Raw genomic sequence first — 19848 nt, forward strand, 5'->3', positions numbered from 1 at the left:
CTCCTCCACCAGCCCTACCCCGGTCCCGCTACTGCGCATGGCACGTTGCGTACCTCCCCCTACCCCCAGCAACTGGCCTGGCGGCGCGGCCCTAAACTAAGGAGGCGGAGCTGAGACGGGGTCGGGACTGCTTGCTAACTCCAGGACCAGGTACCGGGCTGGCGGGGCCGCCTGGTGCGCTCCAGGGACCAGTCCCTCCTCGCCCTGACGCCGATTCCATCTCCTCAGGGGCGGGCCTTCGTCAGATCGGCCATCCTGGCCCCCCCTCACCCTCCACGGGCCCCCTTTCACCCCGTCCTCTTCGATTCCCGCAATAAGGGGCTCCAGCTTGAGAACAGAATAGGCTTGGGCCTGCCCGGGAGACGGCCGAGCGGAGTTGCCGGGCGAGAGAGGCGAGCGCCTGCTTTCCGTACTCATCTTTTCCCCTGACTCCTAGGTGGGGAGCCTGGGGCCCAGGTGTCAGCTTGCCCTGCCCAAAGAGGCGGCCGATCTTGTGCTGACCCCCCTACCCCCATCCCACAATCCCAATTCCCATCTATCCCAGGCTGGACAGCGAATCAAAACCCCCTTAAGGAGAGAGATTTAGGTGACTCCCTGAATCAGCAAAAACAAAACGCTTCTAATTGTCTTGTTGTTTTCCAAGAATGTTTCAGTGCCCGCAGATTTGGGGTGGAGATGGGCGGTGGGGGTAGGGAAGTGAGCGCGAGGGAAGGGGAGTGGTTAAATAAAATTGTTCAAGTTTCCAGGAAATGGGGGACTACTTTTTCTGCGCAGCCTTCTGTTAAGATAACCTAGCATATTCCAACTCGACTTTCCCGAAGAGGAAAAGCCGTTCGAACTGGTCCTTTTCTTACTGTATAATACCTGTTAAAGTAGAACCGTATTCCAGTATGTATCTGAGGCATTAGGACAGTTCTTCATTGACTGATTCATACTGTCTAAAGACACCCAAGACTGTTTCTTGTTCCTGAGAGTTGAAGAAACCAAGTCTCATCTGGTTACTTGCCTTAGGCCAGGAACCTATTCAGCTATTAGTTACAGTGCTGAACTTGTTAGGTCTGTTCCCCCACCTTTCAACCAGGTTTCTTAGAGTATTGTGACTCAAATGCAGTGTTTGTAGTTGTAACCCCAGACATGGAAGAAGTTTAGAAAACAGTGACAAAAACAGGGAAAAGGGAAAAAATAAAGCAAGGTAAACGAATTCTTTTCTATTCTATTTGGCATCCGGTCAGCAGCATTGTCAAATCAGACGATGTCTTCTCAGTCAGTCATCATTGTATCTTTGCAGACACAGTCTTGATACTTCTCCCTAGACTTCTCTGTAATCACTCTGGTTTCTAGAGCATAGGCTTTGGAACAGATCTAATGGGTGCTCTACCAGTTGCCTGTATCATTCTGGGCATTTAGCCTCTCTGAGCTTTTAAGTTCCTGGTCTGTAAAATGAGGAAGATGATACTTATGGTGAGCTGATCTCTGTGATGCATTTAGCACAGATCCTTGCACATAGTAAGTTCACCATAAGTGCTTGCTGCTTTTATTATTTTTGCTATTAACAATTTAACAGATATGGGAGTGCCCATCTTATGTGTTGGGCACAGCAGCCCGTGGGAATGCAATAGTGAGTGAATAAGATGCATTGGCAGTTAACATTGTGGTAGGTGTAAGGGTTGAATACAGAGGCTGAACACCTAACAGAGGTGGGGGGGAATGGCGGTCAGGGAGGATTTCCGTAGCACAGGGTACCTGAGATGAGTAGTAAGGAATGATAGGTCAAAGTTAACCAGGTTGGGGGAGCGAAAGTGGTCCAGGAGGGGAAGCAGAGTCTTTAAAGTTTTTCCTTTGGATTCCATTTTCTCCTACCTGCCTTCAAGCATGATGTCCTAAATATGGACCTATCCCAAGGCTTGCTTCCCAGCCTTCTGCTTTTTTCTCCCCATTTTCTCCTTCAGTGCTTTTGTCACTTGTATAGCTTTGGCTGCTAACTCCCAGGTCCACATAGCCATCTCTAACATCTCTCTTAAGCATCAGTCTTACTTTTCTAACTGACTGCTATATCTTCTCACTTGGAATATAGAACTCTTTTCTCAACCTCAACATGATTTAAAAACTTGAACTCATTTTCCCACCAGAACCACTTCCACCTCTGAGTTTCCTGTTTTGTCGCTGACACACTACTCTTTCCCAGTTACTTGGGCACAAAAAAAATCAGAGTCATCAGAGTTGTCCACAAGTAGAATGGGTTCCATGATAAGGTAGTGAGTCTCTGGCAGGGGAAGTTTTCATGCAGAGGCTAAATAACCTTACATCCAGGAGTTTGTAAAAGCTGTTCCCCCGAAGGGTGGAGGGTAGGCTAGATGACTTATGGTGTCCTTACTAACTAAATAGAATTTCTTTATTTTTCCTTCATCCCCTAGCCATCTATTTCTTAACATTCCCTCTGCTACAAGCTCTTATCACCCCAAATATGGTTCACTATAATTGTGTTCTAATGGTATTCCTTTCTCTGGGGATTTTTCACCTCCCCTTCTCACATCCGTTGGCAGATTAATATTCCTTAGAATGTTTCTTAGAACAAGGCTTCTCAAACATTAGTCAGTACGATGGTCCACAGACCAGCAGTGTTACCATCATCTGGGAGTTTGTTAGAAGTACCAGGCCTCACTCCAGACCTTCTAAATCAAAATCTGCACTTTTAACAAGATCCTCAAATTATTTGAATGCACAATAAAGTTTGAGAGACACTATCTTAGACCACTGTTTTGTGTTTGTCACCTTTCTGTTTAAAATCTGCAGTGGCTTCCTACTGCCTGGTGAAGAAAATCCATACTCTAGCATGCACGTAAGGCCTCTTCATTGTTCTCATATATCTGGAGTTGTGCTTCTATAACTTGTTATGCAAAGTGCTAACATACTTCTCGGTATATTTGGTCAGTCAGTCAGTCAGTCAACATTACTGAGTACCTGCTATGTGATAGGCACTGTTCTAGAAACTGGGAGATACAATTGTGGACAAAACAAAGTAAGCACTAAAAATGAGCAGCTAATACTATTTCATGCTTGGAATTCCCATTTTCTTTAGGTCCTATTTGACACTGAAGCCCCACCCCTGCAATAAAGCTATCCAGGTCCATCCCAGCTTATAGTAACTGTCTTTCCCTTTGCTGAACACCATAAGGACTTGCCCATTTCTACCTGTGCGTTCCCCAGACCTGCTGAATTAAAAAATTTTGAAGGTGGGAGTTTGAGCATTCATCGGTTTTTATAACTACATGAGTTAATTTGAAACACATCCTGGTTTGAGAACCCATGTTCAAATAATTAATGAAGCTGTTGGTGTGGTAGTCTAGGACCAGTTCTTAGGTTTGTTATATTATACGGTGTTTGGGGATTGACTTTATTTTCTGTTTCCAATATTTTCCCAGAGCATAGGTAGTTCCTTCTGCAGATAAAAATCATCTTTTTATCTACATTAATATTCTATGTTCTTTCTGTTGTAGACTATATTTGGATATGGACCCTGCTTCCTCTTAAATTTCTTTTGCATGATGCTTTGTGTTTAATGTTATTAAATAATGTGCACTCTAATAATCTTTTTTTAAAAAAATCCAGTCCATATTTTTCTATTTCATGCCAGGATAAATGATTCTCAACGTGGTGATGATCTTCTATAAGAAGATTAGATAGGGGTGAAGATAAATGCAATTTGATAAAAATATATAGATGATTTTAAAAGGCCTCCTCTCTTCCCTGGATTGAAATCCATTGCTTTGATTTCTCTGAAGCAGTTCTAAGGATTCCAAGAACTCTATGTATCTGATTAAGTTCCCACTCCCATTGCTATACTATATACTACCACAATCCCTCAAAACCCCAACCTACCTCAAAAAAAAAAAAAAAAAAAAGGGAAATGTGGCAGGGATTTTTTTCTAGATTCTTCAAAAGTGTTTCTGATTATTTATTTTAGTCATTTTACTTTTGTTTTTTGTTTTTTGTTTTTTTTAAAGATTTTATTTATTTATCCGACAGAGATAGAGACAGCCAGCGAGAGAGGGAACACAAGCAGGGGGAGTGGGAGAGGAATAAGCAGGCTCCCAGTGGAGGAGCCTGATGTGGGGCTCGATCCCACAATGCCGGGATGACGCCCTGAGCCGAAGGCAGATGCTTAACCGCTGTGCCACCCAGGCGCCCCTATTTTAGTCATTTTACTTTTAAAGTCATTTTTGTTGAGATATAATTTACCTACAGTAAAATATACCTACATTAAGTATGTATGGTTTGTTGAGTTTCGACAGATACACTTGTGTAACTACCATGCAATCAAAATACAGAACATTTCCACCACCCAAAAAGTTCTCGCGTGTCTCTTTGAATTTGGTCCCTCCTCTTACCCTTGGTCCCAGGCAACCAAAGACCTGCTTTCTGTCATAATATTTTTACTTTTTCCAGAATTTCATGTATATGGAAACAATATATAGATTTATGTCTGACTTTCACTTAATATGACATTGTTGTATGTATCAGTAGTTTGTTCCTTTTCATTGCTGTGTAATATTCCACTGGTATATATACCACATTTTGTTTTTTCACTTACCAGTTGATAGACATTTGGACTGTTTCCAATTTGGGGCCATTGTGAATAATGCTGTTATGAACATTCATGTACAAGTCCATGTGAACATATGTTTTCATTTCTCTTGAGTAGACTACCTAGAGCAGACTTACTGGGTCATAGGAAGCTACTAAACTATTTTCCAAAGTGGCTATTATAGTAGTTTGCATCCCCATCAGCAATGAATGAGAGTTTCTATTGGTCACTATTCTTGCCAACACTTGGTATTGGCAGTCTTTATTTTTAGCCATTTCAGTAGGTATGTAGTGGTATCTCATTGTGGCTTTATATACATTTCCCTGATGGCAAGTGATGCTGAGCATCATTTCATGAGCTTAGTGGCCATTCCACCTCTTCTGTTCAAATCTGTTGCCCATTTTTTAAGTTGAGTTGTCTTACTGAGTTGTAGTTCTTTAAATATTCTGTATATAAAATGTTTTGTAGACACACAGACTGTTCTCTCCCAACTTGTATATTTTCTTAGTGCTGTCTTTCGAAGGTAGAAGTTTTTAATTTTCATAAAGTTTATCATATTTTTCTTTTTCATTTCATGCTCTTGATGTTATTTTTTTTTTTAAGATTTTATTTATTTATTCGACAGAGATAGAGACAGCCAGCAAGAGAGGGAACACAAGCAGGGGGAGCGGGAGAGGAAGAAGCAGGCTCACAGCGGAGGAGCCTGATGTGGGGCTCAATCCCATAACACCGGGATCACGCCCTGAGCCGAAGGCAGACGCCCAACCGCTGTGCCACCCAGGCGCCCCTTGATGTTCTTTTTTTAATTTTTACTTATCCCAACATGATGAAGATTCTCTCCTCTGTTTTATTTAGTAGTTTTAACTTTTTCTTTAGTTCTATGATCCACTTCAAGTTAATTTTTGTGTATCCTATAAGGTAAGGGTGAAAGTTCATTTTTTCTAAGTAGATATTAAGTTGTATCTAGGTTATTTTTCCCCCATGGAATTACTCTGGCCCCTCTCTTGAAAATTAATTGACCATACATGCACGGATCTATTTCTGCATTCTCTGTTTTGTTTCATTAATCCATTTGTCTGTCCTAGACCAAAGTACACTGTCTTGATTACTAGCATTAAAGTAAGTCTGGAAATAATGTAAGTCTTCTAACTTTGTTCTTTTTCAAAATCATTTTCACTATTTTAGGTCCCTTGTATTTCCATATAAATTTTAAGATCAGCTTATCAATTCCTTCCTAAAAGTCTGCTGGCATTTTGATTGGGATTGCACTGAATCTATAGATCAATTTGGAGGGAGTTTATATCTTCACAGTATTGAGTCTTCCAATCTATGAACATAGCATATCTCTTATTTAGTTTATCTTTAATACCTCTTAGCAATGTTTTATAATTTTAAACATACAAGTTCTTATAATTTTAAAGAAATTATTCCTAATTATTTTATGTTTTTGTTGGTATTATAGTTAGTTTCGTTTTCTTAAATTTCATTTTCTAATTGTTCATTGCTAGTACATAAAAATACAGTTGGGTTTTGTAATTGGCCTTCTTTCTAAATTCATTTTTTTAGGTCTAATGATTTTTTTCTGTAGAATACTTAGAATTTTCTATATATACAATCATGTTGTCTATGAATAAAGAGTTTTACACCTTCTTTTCCAATCTGTATGCCTTTTGTTTCTTCTTTTTCCTTTTTGCATTGGCCAAGACCACTAGTACAATGATGAACAAGTGATAAAAGCAGACATTCTTGTTTTGCTCTGTTTTTAGAGGAAACTCACTAATTCTTTTTACTACTAAATATGATGTTAGCTATACATTTTTCATACATACTTTATTTTATTATTATTTTTAAAGATTTTATTTATTTATTTATTTGAGAGAGAGAGAGAGAGAGAGTGAGTGCAAGTGGGGGGGAGGAGCAGAGGGAGAGTGATAAGCAGACTCCACACTGAGTGCAGAGCCCGATGGCAGGGCTTGATCCCAACCCTGAGATCATGACCTGAGCCAAAATCAAGAGTCTGATGTCCAACCAACTGAGCCACCCAGGCGTCCCCTTCATACATATCTTTTACCGAGTTGACTTGGTAAATTCTATTTCTATCCTATTCCTATATAACTATTCCTAGTTGACTAAGAGGTTTTCGTAAAATCATGAATTGATACTGAATTTTTTCAGATGATTTTCTCTACTGAGATGATTGTATTTTTTTTTTTTCCTTGTTTACTCAGTTACTCTGGTAAAGTTACACTGATTTTTTTTTTTTTAAGTAAGTTCTAATGCCCAGTGTGGGGTTTGAACTCATGACCAGGAGATGAAGAGTCTCATGCTCTACTGACTGAGTTCATTTTTTTTCCTGCCCACCCCACCATTTTTTTAACTCCTTGAAATTGGTTGTTTTTTATTTCAAACAACCTCAGACAAAAACAGTTTGGTATACATTGATTCATTTTTTAGTGTTAAGAAAGTCTTTAGTTCCTGAGATAAACCCCACTTGGTCATGATGCATTATGCTTTTAGTCATTCTAGATATAATTTTTTTAAAAGATTTTATTTATTTACTTGAGAGAGAGCAAGATCACAGAGGCAAAGGGAGAGGGAGAAGCAGACTTGCTACAGAGCAGAGAGCCCGATGAGCTGAAGACAGACGCTGAACCGACAAAGCCACCCAGGCGCCTCTCTAGATATAATTTTTAACTATAAATTAAGCAAACATAAAACAAGATCAGGATGATATAAAAGAAGATAACATTTGGGGCGCCTGGGTGGCGCAGTCGTTAAAGCGTCTGCCTTCGGCTCAGGGCGTGATCCCGGCGTACCGGGATCGAGTCCCACATCGGGCTCCTCTGCTGTGAGCCTGCTTCTTCCTCTCCCACTCCCCCTGCTGTGTTCCCTCTCTAGCTGGCTGTCTCTCTGTCACATAAATAAATAAAATCTTTAAAAAAAAAAAAAAAAAAAAGAAGATAACATTTGAGAAATGGCAAAAGCTCTTGGAAATGTGTAACCAAAATTTAAAAATTAGTAGAAGGGTTAAAAAATAACATTGAAGAAATCTCTTGGAAAGTAGAGTTGTAAAATAGGAGTGAAACAAGTATAAATTAATTCTAGATAATTCTAGAAGTATGTCTTTATTAGGAATTCTATACATAGGGGAACCTGGGTGGCTCAGTCGTTAAACATCTGCCTTTGGCTCGGGTCGTGATCCCAGGGTCCTGGGATCGAGTACCACATCGGGCTCCCTGCTTAGCAGGAAGCCTGCTTCTCCCTCTCCCACTTACCCTGCTGTGTACCCTGTCTCTCTGTCAAATAAATAAAATGTTAAAAAAAAAAACAAACCCAAACAGCTAAGTGCAGCTGGCCTAGGAAACAACTAGTCTGGGTTGTAGCAGGGGGATGGAGGGCCTTGGAAAGGCAATCTCCAGGGACAAATTGGAATGGATAAGTTCAAATGTATGGTAAAATATATTGATAAGACAAATAGCAGAGATGTACTTGGAAAAAGTAACAGCTATGTGGGAAACCAAACAAGTAAAAAAAATATGAGTCCATTATTAACTCCAGGAAAACTAATGGTGTACAAGAAAACAGACATGGTCATCTTTGTTTGCCTCGGCTCTGAACCGTGTTTCCACAGTCATAACAATGTAAATGTGGATTTTTTATTTAATCAAACATTATGCCAGAATTGTGTGGAGAGAATGAAGGCAAGAAAGTAGGGTGCAGGAAGGTGATGTAGGAGAGCTTAGTCTTCATCTACCACAGTAGAAAGTTAGTAGAGAAGTGTCTAAAACGGATAAGTCATGGCCATATAAACATTATTTAAGAATGATAATAAAAAGCAGGATAAACAGCCAAAAAAAGCAAATGTAATTGCTTCTGGGAAAGGATCAGTGGGGAATTGGGTCAAGAGAAATTTAAAAATTAAAGAAGAAAACCATACAATAACAAACCTGTCTTTTCTTACAGAGATTGCAGTATTTCCGAATGTACTTGGCTAGAGTACATCCAGTTTTATTGTCACTCAAAGATTCTCTAAACCAATCTTTAGAATCTAGAAATTTATAGGTCTGGTACAGTGCTTTGAGTGGTAGACTCATAGTAAGTTTTTGTTAATCAAAAGGCATTTCTATAAAAGGAGATTTGACTAACCTGTTTCTATTTTCCTTTTAGGTTTAAATTTTTGAAATTGAAGTAGGTCTACACATTAGGAACTCATGTCTTTTCTTGTAAGTAAACCAGAGCGAATTAGGGTGAGTGTTTCTATTCTTCTGGCTTTACTATTTTTATTTTCTGTAAAGCAGTGTGTTTTGGCAGATACTGTAGGTGGTTTTTATGTGATGCTCAGAATCCTATGGATGTGAGGCATGTGGGAAGTAAAGCAGATATTGCAGCCTCCACTCCTAAGAAAAGAGCTTGCAGGCAGAGGCTGACTAGAGACAAATACACCCACCAGCTTGTCTGATAGAGTAGAAATGGTGGCTTATTTCAAGAATATCACTCATACAAAATTAAATGAATCAATGTCCCTTTTCACTATAGATATGTAATCGCTAATAAGCTGCCTATTTCCTATGTATTTTCAATGAGTTTGTGTGTTTTAAAAATCAGTATTATCAAATTGTCATTATTTGAACACTTTTTCTAAGTTTAATCATAAGTTTTAACTGAAGACTCTTTGAACGTGAAAAATGTTATTACACCTGAAAACTTCACCAGCTAAAATGACCTCAAGAACAAATACTGGATTTAGCTTCTTTATAAGCTTCCATGACTTCATAAAAGAGCATTGTATTTTGTTTATTATCAAGTATTTAATTTCTAAATGCAGTAGTAATTATTTTAAAATTCTGTAACAAGGAGGAAGTGCTATGTGACACATGAACATACCACTTCCTTTAAATATTAAAGTATATGTCATATTTTGTGATACAGTACATATTATTTTTTATAAAGTTTTTTATTTTGGGTGTTCTTTTTTTAATTTAGAAAGAAAAGGACGGAGAGTGATGTTGTAGTTCCAATTCATAACCCATATTATACAACTTATTTCTGAATGTTACTTAATCTTCTTTTTTCTGGTGTTTGTGTATATAAGAATAATTTATACTGGGAAGAGTAAACTTCACTGTTAAGTAAGAGGAAAAACAGAATCTCTCCTTAGCCTGAACTCTGCCTGGTGGAAAGAATGCCCCCAAGCCAAACTTGAACACTAGTCCTTAAGTGAAATTCAATCGTGATTCCATTACTTTTACATACGAGCTTCTTTTCTGTGTCACCCTCACCTGATTCATGTGAAACCAGAGCACTTTATCAGTATTAAGGAATCCAATACTCATTTGAAATAGGATAGTAAAGTGAACCATGATTGGTAAAGTTAGTGTGGTCCTTGTAAACCTGGTAGAAAATATAGTAGTGATGTCCTTAGAAATCCTAGTGGATGAAAGAATATGCAGCTTACTATTTTCTTTTACAGACTAACAGAGGCTTGTGCAAAACTGTTTCATCTCTGTTTTCCATATTATGAATTCCAGTAGCATTTTTCACATTGTCATTCATGATCCAAAGCATCTGTAATAGACAGCCATTGAGTGAGTCAGATGGAACCAGAAGGTAGTTTTATGTCTAGGAGGGACAAAAAACCTTCTTCATTATTAGGGCCAGTACCACATGTTTCTCATCTGTCTGTCAGATTTAAGGATTATTTATCAAATTAGGCGAAGAAGAATAGAGAAAGGAATTAACCTGTTGTTTTCAGTTGATTTAAATCCAGGATTCTTTTCAAAATTGTTCCATAGAAATGCATCTTAACTGTACCGCATGATTCTGTTTTTGTAGTTTATTTGTTTGTCTAATGGCTGATAGCTAATTTTTTGTGACTTGGAAGAAATACTAATTCTCTTTGGGGTTTTCCTCTTTAGCGGTGGGTCTCGGAAAAGTTCATTGTTGAGGGCTTAAGAGATTTGGAGCTATTTGGAGGTAAGTACAGTATGGCATTTAGCCATCACTTCAGGATAAATGTCACTACTCTTGTTGACTAAATCAATTTCTAGAAATTAGCAATTGGAAGGGCAAGTGTAAAGGATAGTTCTGTTGTTTGGCTCCATTTTGAATCCATGGTATCCCAAAGATTTGAGGGCTCATCTGGCAGTTGACCTTGGCCTGTCTTGATTGTTAGAAAGTCAGTATTTACTTAAAGGCATATTTATTTCTTCTAAGTATTCATCCAGTTGAAAGACATATTCTTAAAGGAAGAAAACTTAAGTGTTTAAAATCTTCTAACCTTGAAGATTTTAAAAATAAAATTATTAGGACAAAAGTACAAATGATACAAAAGTTCTGGTTTACTGATCAATCTAGTTGACTCATCTTTTCATGGTAGAAATTATGAGACTTCAGAGAACTAAGGGAAAAATAAATCTGCCAGGACAAAAATATTAACTGACTTCCTGTTGTAAAATCCACATGCTGATTTCGGAAGTCGTAACCTTGAAATTTTGAAGTTTAACAGGGCCAGGCATTCGCCTATGATTCTTTTGGAATTGAGCCTTTTTGAGAACTGGGATCTTAATTTAAGGCAAAGAAAATTCTTTTCTATACAAATAACAGTAGTAGAGCCCCATTCTTGGTGTCTGAATACCAAGACACTGTCTTCAGCTAAAGAAACAAGTTATCAGATAAGTGCATTGATTGACTGATCAAACAAAATACCCTCAGATAGACTTAAGTCATTGAGAACTGAAACCTGTTAGTTACTAGGTGATACCTGTTAATTTATTTCCCTTAATGCCACTCAAAGACCTTCAGAGAAGTATTATTTGTTATGTTTTAGACAAATGAGAGTTTAGAAAAATAATGAGTTATTTTTGTTTTAGTTCTGAAGAATAAAAATTAGCTGCACAGTAAAGGAAAAGCTAGTGGGAAAAAAAATACTATATTCTGGTCCTGTTCTCATTTTCTTCTCATCTTTAATGGGAATACCATTGGTTTAAAAGTAAACATTGGCATTGATGACAGTTGAGTTGGAAGTCCAGTTTACAATTAATTAGTTAAAAATATTCCAGTATATGTGAATTGAATTAAGGATTTTGGTTTCAGCGTCTTGAGTGTAGGATCTCTGGCAGTCTTTTGACAATTTCCTAGTCTCTAATTTGAGGAGAGTGAAGGGATTGTTCTGTCTGTTGTTTACAGCTTGATGATGTATATTTTATCAAATTTTATATAACTTGGAATTTGCCTTCTACTCTACAAGATTGGACTTCATTTGAATTAATCTGTTCACTTGGCTTCTTACCTTTAACAGACTGTCTTAAGTAAATGCACCTGTCATTTGTGTACCAGAAAAAATAAATAAATAAATAAATAATCTTATTTTGACAAATTGAGGCTAATTTACTCTGTAGCCAGTCTCCTCTAACAATACAGTTGGGTGCTCTGATTTCTAATTTAAGATATTTGGAAATGTGTGATCATTCTGATACTTCCCAGTTAAAAATCGACTTTGACGGTTTTTCTCACTTTCATAGAATGATGAAAATAAAAAATACGGATAGAGAATTTGTCTGATTTAAGGGCAGAAAGTTATTTCAGTTGTCCTTTGCTTTATCTGTTTTCACCTAGAGTAGCAAAGGGCCAAAAAGCCCTTCCTTTATTTGTATTCAGAATAGAGTGCATGTGACTGGAGAATCTTAACTGGGTAATGGTCCCACGTATACATGTTGCTGTACTAAAACCTTTTTTGCCTTTTTTTTTTTTTGAAAGCCTATTTTCTAGTCCCTGCACTTTCTGGGAAATAGCCAACCATCTCTATAACTTTATAATGAATGTTTTGTTCACAGTATAAGACTCTGAAACCAGCCTATTGAAAGTAACATTGTGTGCTGATGGAAAGTAAATTTAAGACTAGAATTACAGCAGTTGAGTTACACTTGCCAAAGAATGCCCAGAGAATAGTAGCCTTGCCATGTTGTGAAGAGCCAGAGATTCATGTTTAAAACCCCATCTATGTGTAGTGTTTTGACTGTGGGTCTCTCTCTGTGTGTGTACATGTGTATGTGTTCATACATGGCACTGCAGGCACTTTTTACCATAATGACTCTTAAGTGGTTTCTATAAATAAATGTTGTCCTAAGTGCAATAATTGCTGCTGTGAATGTGGATCTGTCTTCTGCTAAAAAACAAAATGCCAACAATCAGTTTCTCTACTCCAGAGCAGCCTCCGGGTGGCACTCGGAGAAAAGTAAGTGACTTTCTAGGCTCTAGCACTATGGCTGTTGCATGGGGATGACTTCTTGTGGAAATCTGTGGTTTTGGTTGGCTTATCATTTTATGTTTCTGCTTATCTCAGTGAGTTTTATTTGTAATTCTTTTACTTGTGGAAATTCAGGTTTCACCCTGGAAAGATTTAGATGTGTACTCTGGAAGCTGAAACGCTCTCAGGCACTTTTTTCTCTCCCTTGGGGATTAAGGTCTCCTCCCCTTCCCGACCCTACCAGTCCCCCACCACCTCCTCCAAAAAAACGTTTCAACAATCTAAGATGTGGTTATCTTTTAGTAGCTAGTGGTACTAAATTTTCCATCCTTGGTCTATTGCTAATCGATTTCAGTCCACAGAGATCATACAGAGCTCTATCTAGATTATAGGCAGTACCTCAAATCTCCTACCTTTAAAACAAAACCCCACATTAAAAAGTACAAAAGGGAGGTGCTTTTTTTTTATTGGCAAAAGTTCAAAGACTCTTGCCCTGCTTCCTAGTCTTGTCGTTTATTTTACCAAAGTAAGTAACAACAGATGTGCACAGTGTACCAAGCTATTTTTGATAATGTGAATCAGTGTCTTATAAAGAGAGGGGATAAGAACCCTTTTCTAAGTAGACTTCTTAGTCTTTTCAGATGACAGGCATCTGCCCCGTTTGCAGGCAGCTCCACAGTGGAAGGACAGTGACGTTGACTAGGAATTTCTCTCTGAGTGAAGCTTTGGTTGTGCTTATGTAGTCTGCTAGTCAGGAGCACCTCTCCATCAGATCCAAATATGTTCCATTCGGGAGACCAAAAAACATTCCCTGTACCATCAGTTAGATATTTTTCCGGAATAGAAACCTATTAAATGTAATTTTATATTTTCACAGCTGCCGGCATGATGCCAAGAGTTATCCTGTGTGAAACCTGGTGGTGGGGGGTGGGCATAGCATTTCACAAATATTGTCTTTGTGTGCTCTGTTGTGCTTCGTCTTAAACTCTTTAAACAAAGTTATTTAATGGTCATTTCTGGCTATCAGAAGCTTATGTATTTTCCAAATGATTCAAAATGAATAAAATGCTTTTCATGGCAGGGGAAACTAAGAAGCTTTGCTAGAATTAGTTTCTCTAGACAATTTGAGATTATACATCACACTAATACAACTATGTCATGCTGTGTTTAAAGAGAATGGACTAAACATTTCATCCTTTGCATCTGAATTTTGGCCTTTTCTAACTCTGAAACAGTACACTCCCCTAACCCGCCTCTCTTGTGGCAATATCAGACCCGACCTCTTCCTTTCAAAATACTGTCTTTGTTTGTTTGTTTTCCTAAATAAAGGTTGGTTTCTGTCTGAGTTCAGACCTACAGAACATCCACAAACTAGAACTTGCCCATTTTAGGATCATTGCAGTGAGATGGGGACAGCAACCACTAGACTAGTTCATCTCAGGCAATTCCCGACTGCCAAGAACTCACATTCCCAATTACCTTAAGAATTTTAGTTCCTAAAACTAACATTTTTGAGTCATTTTCTGTAGTCAACAAAGATAGTAGAAATATTTGCCAAGTTACTACCTAATCATACCAGTAGTTTACTACATCGTTTCCTACCTAGGCTCAACAAGAGTGTGCCTTTAGTGTGTAGCCTACTAGACAGTATGTCTTGTATGCACTCGTAGCAAGGAGGAGGGACATAGGTCATAAAAAAGTATCTATCAGTAGTTTTTCCCAAGGGAGTTATTTAAAATGCATTTAATAAGTACTTTCATCTCACAACTCCAGCTGTCCTTCATAGTCTCTTTTTCAAATTAGAGAAATATTAAGGAGTTTGCCTGGAAATCAAAGGAGAGAAGACCTTCAAATATATAGTAGTTCTAGATTTGTTCTCTTTGGGACTATATTGCTACCTGCTAAAAAATGCAGTACTTTCTCAGAGGCAGGTACCAGATTCTGATCTATAAAGCGCCCCCAATTACAAGGGATTTAATGAGTGTGTCGCATGAGGGCAGGTGTTTCCAGTCTAGGTCGATATGTTGAACTCTGTCTCCGGTGGAACTGGCTGGTACATGCCCCCTACTCTCCTCTTCAGCAATGACAAGGGCATGGGCAGGAGACCTTCTCAGTTCAAACTTTGCTTAAATGAACTTTGTATGTGGCAGCCTCATTGTAGGCATTGGGGAACACCTCGGTGGCAAGACAGACAAGGTCCGTGCCCTCAGGGAGCTTGCCTTCTAGTAGAGGAGGCCGTGATAACGTTCCCTGAGGAAAGTCAAGCAAGATGGTAGAATAAAGTGACCGGGAGCCTACTTTACTTTCTGCACAGAGCCTTCGGTGCGCAGATGACGGACGTTTAAGTCGAGACCTTAGTCATAAGGAAGAAGTGGCTAGGAGAAAATGGGCAGGGGCAAGGAAGGAGTAGGGCAGGAGTGTTCCAGACAAAGGGACTGCTGGTGTGAGCTTCTTAAGACCGAAGTGTGCCTGTTCACATGGGTCAAGTATAGTGAGTCGGGGATGTGGTAAGGGATGCAGTCGTTAGAAGTACGCAGGGTCCGAGTCACGTGGATCCTCACAGGCCAAAGTAGGGACTTAGGGTCTGCAAGCCACCCCCTGGGTTTTGTGTTAACTCATAACACCGATTTGACTGAGGAGTAGATTGATACCTGAGAAAACAGGATCCGCAGAAGAACAAGAATAGGTGCAGATGGTGAGAGGGAGGAGGTTAAGAAGATGGGACTGAAGACTAACTCAGCTTGCAGCCTGTCAGTCCTAAACAAATGGTGAGCTGCCATTTCAGAGCTCCTGGTTTGGGCTTTTGGCTCACACTTTGTCCCTCGGCTGTGTATCTCTCACCTGTCTGAGGCACTTGGAATGCACTATCCAGTATCTTAGGATTATTCTGAAGACTGGACAGTGTCAAGAAGCTATACTGGCTATCAATGAGCCTAGAATTTGTTTTCAGAGCATTTGAAAACACAGATAACTGTAAAAACCAAAATCAAACCAACCTTAACTATTTATCGAGCTCTTCTTAGGATTCTCTGTTTTCTTCGTTTTCTCTGTTCCGTCTTACGTGTTGAACAGGAGAGTGACCAAACAGTAGGCAGCAAAAGAGGGAGGAGAAGAACAGAACTCATATTAATTGAGTATCTATGAGACACCAGGTAGCACTAAGCTCTTTCCATATTTCATCTCGTTTAATTGCCACAACAACCCTATGAACGGGGAATTAATCCACTAATGAGATAACAGAGATCCTAAGAGTTTAGAGTGACTTGCCCAGGGTCACAGAGCAAGTGATAGACCTGAGTTCAAGTTCTGCCTCTCTCTGGCCCCTCAGCCTACACTCTTTGTATTATACCATTTGTCTTACTTAAAATAGCCTTTCCCAAATTATCTTTTCCAAAATTTAACAAAAGATTCTCTGGATGAGTAGATTTGGGAAATGCTAGGTTAGACGAAGTTAAACAAGTTTCTTTACTATAATACTTCTCAAAGCCTTTATATGCTTTGAAAATGCTGCATTTTCTCATTTAACTGAACGTGTAAACTGTTCCTATGTGTTAACTGCCAAGATCCGTGTTCCGGGGGGCCTACTTTGGGGAAATCCTGCATTAGAACAGCCCAGTAGAAAAATGGACAAGAGACGCAAAGAGGCAGTTTCACCTGGGAGAAACCTACATGGCCAATAAATACATGAAAAGATGTTCAACCTTATTAGTAACCAAGGAAATGTAAATCAAACCCACAATGACATTGGCAAAAATTAAGTCTGATTAAGTGATGGAGGGAAGTGGATCAATGAGAACATACATATAATGCTGGGGGGAGTGTAGATTGGTATCACCATTTTGGAAAACAATTTTGTATTAGTTTGTAAAGTTGATTGTTCATTTACTCTGTAACCTAGCAATTCAATTTCTGGGCATAAGCTTTAGAGTAGTTCTGGCATATACACATCAGGAGACACTTTCAAATGAGTTTCTAATAGCACAGTTCATTAGAGCAGAACTGAAAACAACCCAAAAAGCCCATCAACACTGGAATGGATAAACTGAGATATAGTCACAAGATGACTATTACACAACATGGGTGTATAGCATGGCTAAATACAACAATATGGATGAATCTTAGAAATAGAAAAATTGATTGAATTAGAAATTTGCTGACAGGGCTCTCATTTGCTTGACGAGATTCCTCCTACTGTCATAGTAAGAGGTGCAAGAGGAAGAACCCATGTGGTTTCTTTCCCCATTGGCAGCATGAACTCTTGAAACCAGATGTGCTTGAAACATCAGGTTTAGGAATATAGCATAGGAAATTTGAGCTGGCCTAAGGTTCTCCATTTCAGTAGGACACACATCTGAAGAAAGAGGATCCAAAAGAAAGAAAAACATAGCCCCAAAATCATGCAAATAAATTTAGGTCTAGAAGAAGGAAACAGCCTTTTGAGCTGTTGGTCTGCCATCGATTTTGCTGGGCACTCTTCTTCTGGACCTCAAAGGCCAGAGGTGTGATGCCCACATCCTAACTGGCTGGAGTCCAGCTTCATTTGCAGCAGGAACAAGGAAGCAAGTCACTTCCGCCGCCTGGGATGATGGCTGAGACCTGACAGCTCTGTTCCTTGCCTGCAGCCCTATGTGTTGGCTCGGTTTTCTGTTTTTTTGTTTTGTTTTGTTTTGTTTTTTGCTTCAGTTGGAAATATCAGAGAATAATTGGCCTGGGCTCTTGGTTTGCTAAAGAGAGGACTTCTTATGGCCACACTTTCCCTATAGCAAGATTCAGCCTGTGACTTTTAGGATCTTGTGGTCAGGACCTTATATAGGACCCCCGCATCTCTCTATCCCCCTTCTCTTTTCTAAACATGGCCTTCTCCAGACATTCTTTCCCCAGTTAAGAATTTCATAGTTTTTGGGGCGCCTGGGTGGCACAGCGGTTAAGCGTCTGCCTTCGGCTCAGGGCATGATCCCGGCGTTATGGGTTCGAGCCCCACATCAGGCTCCTCTGCTATGAGCCTGCTTCTTCCTCTCCCACTCCCCCTGCTTGTGTTCCCTCTCTCGCTGGCTGTCTCTATCTCTGTCAAATAAATAAATAAAATCTTAAAAAAAAAAAAAGAATTTCATAGTTTTTAGCAAGTTGTTGGAAAGGACAAGCAAATCAACAGTCAACTGAAACTGGGCCTGTCCCCCACCCCCATTCCTAGATGGTGCTCACATTTACTGGCTCTGATATTAGAGCTGGTGACGACATTGAACCACCTGGTGTTTTACATTTCTCATCGAATAGTGCTGGACAATTTCTTTTTTTTTTTTTAATATTTTATTTATTTATTCGACAGAGATAGAGACAACCAGCGAGAGAGGGAACACAAGCAGGGGGAGTGGGAGAGGAAGAAGCAGGCTCCTAGCAGAGGAGCCTGATGTGGGGCTCGATCCCATTACACCGGGATCACGCCCTGAGCCGAAGGCAGACGCTTAACCGCTGTGCCACCCAGGCGCCCCAGATCTTGTAACATTTTTAATACCAATTTCTATGTACTTCACAAGAACTGTTTTCTTTTTTTTTTCCTTTTTTTTTTTTTTAAAGATTTTATTTATTTATTCGACAGAGATAGAGACAGCCAGCGAGAGAGGGAACACAAGCAGGGGGAGTGGGAGAGGAAGAAGCAGGCTCATAGCGGAGGAGCCTGATGTGGGGCTCGATCCCACAACACCGGGATCACGCCCTGAGCCGAAGGCAGATGCTTAACCGCTGTGCCACCCAGGCGCCCCTGGACAATTTCTTTGACCCAGAGTCAGACTTCATATGTTTAGATGCCAGTCTCCTCATGGGTGTGAATCACCACCTCCCACTCCCATCCCACACCCCATTTTCTCTTACTAACCTATTTTTCTTTTTCTTTAGACCAATGAGGCAAGCTCAGAGTCGATAGCATCCATCTCTAAACAGGAGATCATGAGTAGCTTCCTGCCAGAGGGAGGGCGCTATGAGCTACTCACCGTCATAGGTAAAGTCCAGGGACTGCCATTCTCAGGCTCCAGGGCGCTGCCACGATCTCCTCTACACCCTCGATGAATGTGTGCCAGAGGCTGTCAGCTAGTTAACAGGAGTCAGGGTGACAAAACAGCCTTTGGGGGCGTCTCCTTTGCTTTCATCTTCCAAGTATGGGGAAAGAGATCATGTTACCAGGAAAAGCTCTTTTGTAGTTTTTTCTTTTTGGCTTGTATGCTTCTGATGTCCTGGGCCATAGTCAGTTTGAATGGTTGGCTGAGAAGGAACTGATAGGAGACAAATTAAGAAATGTCAGCCACAAGGGTAACAGTAGTGACAGTTTTAACTTGAATCTTCTTTTTAGATCAAGTCTCTTTAAGGCAACCTTTGTGACTATTGTCCTTGTTTATGGCATTCCCCTTCTCTTTTAGGGAAAGGATTTGAGGACCTGATGACCGTGAATCTAGCAAGGTACAAACCAACAGGAGAGTACGTGACGGTACGAAGGATTAACCTGGAAGCTTGTTCCAATGAGATGGTGACGTTCTTGCAGGTAATAAAATGTGAATAAAATGTGAAATAAAACGTGAAGCCCACTTGAAGGGTGGGCTCTTCGTTCTAACAGTAATCACCAGGCGTCTCTTACATCTGTCTTCCGAAAGTAGCTGGCAGAAAACTAAGGTGGACCAAACCAAGATGTTACAGAAGCTCTTAATGAAGAATCCTGGGCGTTTGGCACTAAGGATTCTATAATGCTGCTCAGGCCAATTTATAGTCCCGTCTTCTTCTCCAAAGACTGCTTTGTGGCTCATTTATTCATTTATTATTCAGAGAGGCTAAGTCACTTGCCAGTAGTCACACACACTAGCAAGTGGTTGAGATGGGATTCACACCCAGGCAGTCTTGTTCCAGATTCAGGGCAACCTGCTCAGCCACGACAGCCATCTTCCAGCTCTCGTCGTCCTGTTGGCCCAAGGTTCCTTTCTGTTGCAGAAGCAAGTAGCTGCCCTCTTGTTAAACACGGAGAGACCACAGATCT

At 39.8% G+C, this 19848-nt stretch overlaps 1 protein-coding gene and 1 long non-coding RNA gene across 10 annotated transcripts in view; one reads left to right on the forward strand and one right to left on the reverse strand.

The window, feature by feature from the left end:
• The window catches only part of STRADA (STE20 related adaptor alpha), a 27276-nt gene continuing 7428 nt past the window's right edge, over positions 1-19848 (forward strand). Inside the window, exons 1-7 of one of the 9 annotated variants that reach the window (XM_087854225.1) lie at positions 40-150; positions 2794-2839; positions 8753-8832; positions 10501-10558; positions 12790-12818; positions 18723-18825; positions 19241-19362. In XM_087854225.1, the coding sequence (XP_087710351.1) occupies positions 8797-8832; positions 10501-10558; positions 12790-12818; positions 18723-18825; positions 19241-19362 (348 nt within the window). In that variant the 5' untranslated portion in view covers positions 40-150; positions 2794-2839; positions 8753-8796. Of the gene's footprint in view, positions 151-2793; positions 2840-5210; positions 5504-8752; positions 8833-10500; positions 10559-12789; positions 12819-18722; positions 18826-19240; positions 19363-19848 lie in introns of those variants that run through there. The other 8 variants (XM_087854224.1, XM_045813993.2, XM_045813994.2 and 5 more) reach the window with 8 other exon arrangements.
• LOC123802959 (uncharacterized) overlaps positions 13997-19848 on the reverse strand; it is a 14789-nt gene continuing 8937 nt past the window's right edge. The window contains exons 2-3 of the long non-coding RNA XR_006782713.2: positions 18818-19096; positions 13997-15886 (exon numbers count right to left, since the gene is read on the reverse strand). This is a non-coding gene — a long non-coding RNA (uncharacterized LOC123802959). The remainder of the gene's footprint in view (positions 15887-18817; positions 19097-19848) is intronic.

This window comes from Ursus americanus, chromosome 23 (genome assembly GCF_024610735.1).
Source record: "Ursus americanus isolate L20-20 chromosome 23, mUrsAme1.1.p, whole genome shotgun sequence".
Classification (NCBI taxonomy): Eukaryota; Metazoa; Chordata; class Mammalia; order Carnivora; family Ursidae; genus Ursus; species Ursus americanus.